Source organism: Myxine glutinosa, chromosome 10, assembly GCF_964187855.1.
Source record: "Myxine glutinosa chromosome 10, kmMyxGlut1.1, whole genome shotgun sequence".
NCBI classification, from domain to species: Eukaryota; Metazoa; Chordata; class Myxini; order Myxiniformes; family Myxinidae; genus Myxine; species Myxine glutinosa.
In genome coordinates, this window is record NC_136270.1 from 89,881,754 (window position 1) to 89,890,378 (window position 8,625).

The 8,625-nt window shown below is 44.0% G+C and overlaps 1 protein-coding gene across 1 annotated transcript in view; it reads right to left on the reverse strand.

Annotated features, from left to right (window-relative positions):
- The window catches only part of LOC137433993 (protein disulfide-isomerase TMX3), a gene marked incomplete in the record, with an annotated part of 101,025 nt that overhangs the window by 20,640 nt on the left and 71,760 nt on the right, over positions 1–8,625 (reverse strand). The window contains 2 exon segments of the mRNA XM_068126560.2: positions 6,824–6,877; positions 7,089–7,140. Coding sequence (XP_067982661.2) covers positions 6,824–6,877; positions 7,089–7,140 — 106 coding nt within the window.

An 8,625-nucleotide genomic window follows, 5' to 3' on the forward strand; every position in this document is an offset into this window, starting at 1 on the left:
ACGGAATTACAGGAGCTTCAACTCAGGACCTTGCGATCTCAAGCCGGCAACATTAACCATTACATGGCCATTTTGTGTTACAAGATACCCACCACAACACCCTGGTGTTGGGCTAGCGGCTAGGGTGTCAGCTTAGGATCCTAGGATCCTGGGTTCGAATCCCGGTCGATCGCTGAATTAATGCCAGGGGGGTTGACTCAGCCTGTCATCCTTCCGAGGTCGGCTAATTGAGGACCAGTTCACTGGTAATTCCCTGGTTGTCGTTAAAGGCGGCAAAAAGGGTTGGCGTCAGGAAGGGCATCCGGCCGTAAAAACATTGCTTCAAAAAGGGGACCGAAAAACAACAACAACCACAGTTCCCGAAAAAGGCCAACCCCCGCTTGCGGGGAAAAATGGCCTCTAAAGGTGGTTATTTTTTTTTATTAAGATACACCTGCTATGTACGTGAGCAGTCCGGAGTGGGGTAGGGGAGCGGTAGGGGGCGGGGAGGGGGGTGAGGAAGGGGAAGGGTTATGTTATTATCCTTACTAGCAGAATGCTGGCCCTATGGGCAATGTCGCTCCAAGCATGCAACACGTTTTTCTGACATATCCCTTTATTTGGACTGTGTATGGGCAACAGGCCGCTGCCTCGATCGCTCGATATCCAAAGATGTTGTGAGCACGCATGTTTTCCCACAAGATCCAGCTGTCAGGAAAATGTTTTTTTCGCATTTCTATTTAGCATTGGTTATGAACACCACAACTTTAGTAATCGATCAGTAACTTTCTACGTTATGTTTCAGACATACGTGCAGGTACAGCCATATCAGACAGCATGGCTAATATTAATATAAGTGTAGCTTCGATGTACCTAGCAGATAGATATAAATCTACAGAAACAGAGAAAACTACGAAATGATGTTTAATCTCCGTGACCATGCTGCATGGTTTGACAGCAACAACAACTTTCACATTTTTACCTGTGCCACCGAAGCTGGATGGAGGTTATGTTTTCACCCCTGTCTGTTTGTTTGTTTGTTTGCGAACAAGATATCTCAAAAAGTTGTGGACGGATTTGGACTAAATTTTGCGGAGAGGTTGGGCATGTGACAATAACGAAATGATTAGATTTTGGTGAAGATCTGGATCCGGCTACTATAATTTTTTTAGTGATTCTTCACCATTGAGTGATAGGGCTAGAACCGATATATAGCAGGATATCTCAAAGAGTTATAGACGGATATGGACGAAACTTGGTGGGCATGTTGGGTGTGTGACAAGACCGAATCGATTCGATTTTGGTGATAATCTGAATGTTGATTCGGATACGAGAATTATTTAATTTTGTAAGTGATTCTTCACCATTGAGAGATCGAGCGAAAAGCGATATATAACATAGTTAAAAAAGTTGTAGACGAGAATTGACAAAACTTGGTGGACGAACTGGTTAGGTGACAAGAACAAGCCGATTCGATTTTGGTTCAGGTCTGAATCCAGATTCGGCCTATCAGTGGGATAGAAACCAAAAACTGTTCAGCCTGGCGGAGGTTTGCGCTTTATCAAGTGCCATCCTAGTGATGCCTGTTATTTGCGGATCTTCCCTCACCCCAACCCCTAAGTCCTGGTAAGGGGGTTAGCTGGTGAAGTAGTGATGTAATCCTACAATATTTAAATGTCTTTGTTACGACAACCCCTGCCTTACCATTGCCATTCACTTACCATCACTAATTGGTGGAGTAAACGTAAGACACAAACACGATCGTTGGATAGATATTGGTTGCATACAAGGAACTTGGACACAGGAGGAGGCCATTTGACCCACCATGCCTGTGCTTTCTCCACACTCTCCATTATTAGACCCATGGGTGTGTTCTTTGGCTGGAAACCAACCCAGGCATGTGTTCCATTACCAATCAGCTTGCTTTTTTTTTTTTTTTTGTATACAAGATCGAGGCTCGTGAAGGAGCGAACATTTATCACACAGAAAGACAAACCGACAAACCGACACATAACCGACAAACCGACACATAAAACAAAAAGCATCGGGAGCGGTAGACAAGATGGGGAGAGAGGGGGAAGGACACAAACACAACATTTGAGAGCAGGAACCGAGAGACATGGAGACATCGAGAGATCTGTGGGAGGGCCAAGCCAGCAGTTGCTTGCCAAGCCAGCAGTTCCATATCAACGGTTTGGTTGGAGTGCATGCTTGAGTGCTTAGGCCGCTTGGCGAGCGCTCTACCAGCTGCTTGGTTATGGAACACTCCCGTGGACATGTGGGTCACCACTCTATTGTGAGGTGTTACAGGTTAAGGCAAGAACTTGTAATCTCAGCAGAGTACCTGCACACACTAGTTTACTGTGAAAGACCATGGGATCCTTCACTTCCACCAGCAAATTATTCGTAGACGTAATGTTCTCGGAAAGGACGGCATACTCGATGTGAAGCACGAGAATGGCAGTTTACAGACGGCTCGCAGATCAAACCCACAATATATGGTGATTACGCTACTCCTGATATATTTTTCCACTGACTATATAGGCAAGACGTAATTATTAAATATATGTATTTGGTATCAGACACGAGACAAAAAATATTCAATGTGCTTATCACATGTAAGGTCTGATAGGATGGTACAGAGGTAATGGTGTACACCTGTACGGTATTGAGCTTTGAGTGTTCTAATCTGGGTGGGATTCTCAACCCGACGATAAATCGTCAGATTGGTGCTTCAGTGGCAGGGCATTGCATCACAAAGTATCCCAACCCTTGGGGGTCATTTCAAATATCCCTCGATATATTTGCACAAATATTTATTATGCTGGGTGTACGTTAAATATCCTACATTGTCTTTTGCGCAGTAGGCGAGTTATCACCTGCATCCTGAACGAATTACGAATTCCAGCCTAAATCACCTTCAGTCTCCAACCTAATCTGAGGATTCTTGATCAGAAAATTATTCGTCAAATTCACTTTCTGACGAGTCTGAAGCGAGTTGTGCGGCCATTATCAGTTGCGTGCTAAGACAATCTTGAAAAAAAAAACCCTCTAAAAATGATTGGAATTAGAAACAATGTTCAGTTCTTTGTTTATTACTCAAAAATAAATCTAACCACATAAAAAAAAAAAAATCTCTGTCTGTAGACCGAGCTGTTAGCGTTATATAAGGACAGTCGCCTCCATTAAGCCCACACCTATCGGATTCAAACTTTAAATATTCCATGATTTTTTTTTAAACAGTTGCTTAGCCTGTTTTACATTGAACGGAAAACTTACAGGGAGGGTATGCCGATTGTGAATATAACACTGCTGAAGATGTCTTAGGCTTACCAAAATGGTGGATATATGAGTTTTTCAGATTACAATTGAGAGTGGCATCAGGCCAGCTGGCCAACCAATGGGTATAGAGCAGACACACATAATCTATATCATTAAAACAGTTAGCGGTTAGGGTGCCGGCTTGGGATCCTAGGATCCTGGGTTCGAATCCCGGTCGATCGCTGAATTAACGCCAGGGGGGTTGACTCAGCCTGTCATCCTTCCGAGGTCGGCAAATTGAGTACCAGCTTGCTGGGATGAATGATCCCGGTGTGTACCCCGGTTTAGAATAGGTACACCGTATCCCTACGCATCGTAAGAGCGTGACCAAGGGTTGGCGTCAGGAAGGGCATCCGGCCATAAAAACATTGCCTCAAACAGGTAACCATGATTGTCATGGGGCCCGCAAGGCTAACCCCCGCTCTAGCGGGGGAAATGGCCTTAAAACGATCATTCATTCATTTTTAATATTAAAACGCTTATTTCTGAAGTTTGTAATCGGAACTTCTCTCCAGCTATTGCTCCTATCGCCCTAAGATATGTGTGATACTATGTAGTTATGACTAACCCTTCCATATAAGCATACCTATGTCTCCGAATGTCTATAAGTGTGGAATAAAAGCTGAAAATCAGTGAAAAGTTTTGAATAACCCACGCCATTTTGTTTTACGCACAGTGAGACGCTGCACTTGATACCGAGGAGAAGAAGAAGACGTCCCGATGTGTGCCGGACGCGCAGCGACTCGAGAGGCATGCTACGCCTTTTAATACAAATATAAATGCGATCAGAAATGTAAATGGGATACTTACTAGTAACCACACTATAAGAGACAATACTGCAGCTGAATACAAAGCGATATTCAGGAGATCCGCCAGAATGAATGTTGGTGCCAACTGACACAATTATTTTGAAAGGAAGTGGAAAGGAAGAGGAAGGGCAAGTTAGTTTGTATGAACATAAACACTATTTATGCCCGTGATTTTCACGGGTTACCGCTAGTACATATATATAAGTCCTGGGCAATAATCGCGATGCGACGATAATCGTGCTTTAGATTTACTATCGCGATAACGACATTGGAGATTTATTATCGCGATAACTGCTGCTCATGCTGTAGATTGTAGAATGTAAATCACACCTTGAACCCGGATATTGTCGGTGTCTTGACTGCATTTAGCTTCTCTCAAAAGATATACGTACCTGTATTAAATGCAGCTCTATAAAATAAAGAAGGTGATATAATATCGAATGTATATTCTCCAAGATGTAATTTAAATGGTATATCATTAAACAATACACGTCGAAACAAAAACAACTCATCAAGGCGCCGCAGTGTTTCCGGCGTCGAAATCGGCAATTCGTTTAAGTTTGCTTTGTCTGTGTGTACTCGGGCGTACTCGGGTGCGGACCTGCACTTTAGTCTGGTGAGCTTATGCAATCGAGCAGTGTCCTTAGGTAAGTCAGTGAGTGAGTGAGAGAATGAGTCTGTAAACACCAGTCATTATCGCTTGAACCAAACACACGATTTCGATGAAACCTGGCCACAAGCTTCATATTTGATGTCTAGCGAAGGTGTATTTACCGCATCAAAATCTGCACTGCAAAGGTGCAAGGGTGCCTACGGGGAGGAGGGGGTGGGTTTAACCCCCCAAAATAGGTATTTGCTCTCTTCTCCATAACTACACACACTATTTCAATGAAACTTCATCACAACCTTCATCGCCCATGATGTACCAAAGTTTGTTCATAGCATTAAAAATATCAGGATCTGCGGGGGGTTTGAGTAACTGTTGCTCCTGATCCAGGTGAGCTTCAGGATCCGCTGTCCTATTTTTGTCACAACATGGGATTGCTTGGCATTTATTATTCGCGACGTTCCACATCAAAGACAATATTTTAAATGTCTTATTAAATGATTGTTTGGTTAAAAAGTTAACAAGGGTAGAAGAAAGGATGATCGTTTTGGATTGGGGACGATCTGAGATGGTGGTCAACAGCTGTCTTGAAGACCTAGATGGGAGAATGAGATTGATGAGAATGTGGAAGTTGGTTCCACAGGCGTGGAAAAAAAGAGGACCAAATGAGTGGTGGTGAGCAGTGATTCTGGTTTTAGGTAGTTTCACAAGAAAGGGGTTGATGTGCCCTGCAGAAAACTAGGCGGGACAAAGCACGGAAAGATCAGAGGGTGCAAGACCAGAAAGGAGGTGGTAGAAGACAGAGAGACCACCAACCTGTCTGTGATGGCGAAGTGATAGGCCCATAGACTCAGCTTCATCGTGGGAGATTCCAATAATATTGAAGGCCTTGATTTCCACAGCATCAAGCTGAGCAAGATATGAGGCAGGGGAGTCAGCCCAGAGGGGAGAGCAGTACATGGTATGAGTAACACGGTACAAGTAACATTCACAGCTTGATCCTTCAAGCTGTGAATGTTACTTGTACCGTGTTACTCATACCATGTTACTCGTAGTTGTTATTCTGAGCGTCACTCGTATTAACCTCCCACCAACACCGGGAGCGCTGCAACACGGTACACAATACACATTTATGCAGAGTGGGCATACCAAGTGGTTACAACCGTTATCTTATGACCCTTAGTTCTCCTGGTAAGTTTGGTCGAGATTGGATACGTAACGACCAAATGAATCGCCCACATACAGACACCATTGCATATTTTTGTACGATATAAATTGAACATGCATTGACGAGTCATTAAATATTCAATATTTGGCGATGTCCGTCCATCAAAATTAAGAAGAACCTTTTTCACCCACCGTGTTTAATTATAAGGGGTTCTCAAGGGTAATTCTAAATGGTTATAAAGGGTAATTCTAAGGGGTTCTAAAGGGTAATTCTAAATGGTTCTAAATGGTAATTCTAATGGATTTCGTTTGTTTCTCGGCTTTGCCTATTTCATATTAAAAATGCCAAACTGAAGCGCTTCCTTCGGACACTGGTGGGATTTTGAAATTGGATTTACATGTACTTTGTTTTTTTGCATTACGAGGTAAGGATACATTTTTATTGTACATGCACACACGCACACCCCAAGCACTTCTTAAGTGGAATGGTGACACTGAACCCTTGTGCTACCCCAGCACTTGGTGCAAGTGTCCTCATCAACAGGGGATGCTTACCACACATCCAACCTATTTCGTTAACAGTTAGGCCTGTCAACTCACTTTCTAGGGGCAATCCAATCTGTGCTGATTACAGCCTACAAGAGCCAAAAACACATCTGTGGATTTATTTATTTCCCCAAAGGGTGGGTTGATGTTCCTGCCAAAAAAAGGCTTCTAAAGCCATGAATGATGGCTGATGCTGTGGTTAGCAGTGCAGCAGCTGATACTGCATTAGACAATGGGTGGTTCTGTGTTTTTTTTATAGACTGAAACCGAGTCGGGTTACCTATATTATGTTAATATATGCAAGAGATCCATTTCAATATGTCTTAGAAGTAAAGAACTCCACGAAGAAATCTTCCCAAAGAAATTTTAAGAAAACTTATATGAACCTACTCACTGGTGGAACTGTTTGTGTGATTCAATTGCCACAGATTGCAGTATGGACTTTAACCTGAAAAACACAAATGGTACATCCAAATCAAAAAAGAGGAAACCGAATTACGTGCAAAGCAATCTATTCAGCAAAAAAGACACTTCACAATTCAACAAGTCAACAACCTTACTCAAACCATCCGTCGTGGTTACCTCAATTAGTACCAATTAAAATATGAAGTGCTGCATCACTGTTGCTTCTTTGTGACATTCATTCCACTTGTTCTTACCTCAACGCCTCTTCTGTCTTTTCACCAGCGATAGCCATTACGACTGCCCGGCCTGCGAGATAAAAAGGCAGGTCAAGTTTGTTACCTGCACAATATTTTAGGAAGCTTTACACCATTTTTGGTGTAAAGAAGCTGCAAGACCAGAAAAGAGGCAATAGAAGACAGAGAGACCACCGACCTGTCTGCGATGGTGAAGTGATAGACTCAGCTTCATCGCGGGAGTTTCCAACGAGGCAGGGGAGTCAACCCAGATGGGACAGCAGTACTCCATGAAGCTGTGGATGAAATCCTCGGAGGAGGGAATGAGTTCAGGTGTGCCAAGAAAGGACTTTTCATGATGGGGGATGCCCAGTTGGCTTTGGAGGCCAACTTTGAAACATGGTTTACCGAAGAAAGATCATGGCTGATAGTGAGCCCAAGAGTTTGTTTGACTGAACTTCCTCAAAAGGATTGCTAAGAAAGCAGATGGGATGGTTTGCCTGACGGTCCTTTCGGAGAGAGATGGTAAATGTGAGATTTGTCAGGATTTTTTTTTTTTTTTGTATACTGAATCGAGGATCGTGAAAGAGCTGACATTTACTTCACAAACAAATCAACCAGACAAACAAAATATATAAAAAGAGGGAGCGGAAGACAAGATGGGGAGAGAAGGGGAAGCACACAAACACTTGAGAGCACACAACATTTAAGAGCAGGGAGATGTGTGGGAGGGAGAGGGCTTGGGGGGAGGAGGCGTGGGAAAGGGGGAGGAGGCATGGGAAGGGGGGAGGGGGGTGGGAGAAGTATAAAACACAAGGACACCAAGGACTTCCAGGACAGAAGTTGGTATTTCAAAAAAGTGGAAGTGGGGTGAAATTAGCAGGGGTAGAAAAGATCAAGGTTTTGGATGGGGGAAGATAAGAGATGGTGGTGAACAGCTGTTTTAAAGACCTGGAGTGTGGAGTGGGATTGAAGAGAGTGAGGGACTTTGTTCCAGAGGCGGGAGAAAAGAGGAATGAAGGAGTGAAGGTGAGCAGAGAGTCTTGATTTTGGCAGTTTAACCATAAGAGGGTTGCAGGCAGATCTTGTGTGACCTGTAGGAATATTTGCGGGACAGAGCCCAGAGAGAGCTGGGGGGGGGCAAGGCCAGAGAGGAGTCGGTAGAAGACGGAAAGACCACCAACCTGCCTGCGGTGAGTGAGTGAGAAGCCCTTGGAGTTAGCTTCATCGCGGGAGATTCCAATGATTCTGAATGCTTTGGTTTCAACAGTGTGAAGACGAGCTAGGTGTGAGGCAGGAGCACCAGCCCAGAGGGGAGAGCAGTATTCCATTGAGCTGTGGATGTAAGCCTTGTATGTGGTGAGGAGCTCAGGTGTGCCAAGGAAGGACTTTGCACGACGGAGGATGCCCAGTCAGCGACTGGCTTTGGAGGCCAGATTTGAAATGTGGTTTTCCCAGGAAAGATAATGGCAGATAGTGAGACCCAAAAGCTTGAGTGACAGAACTTCTTGGAGAGGATTATTCAGAAAGTGGATGGGAGGGTTGTCCAGTCGGTCTT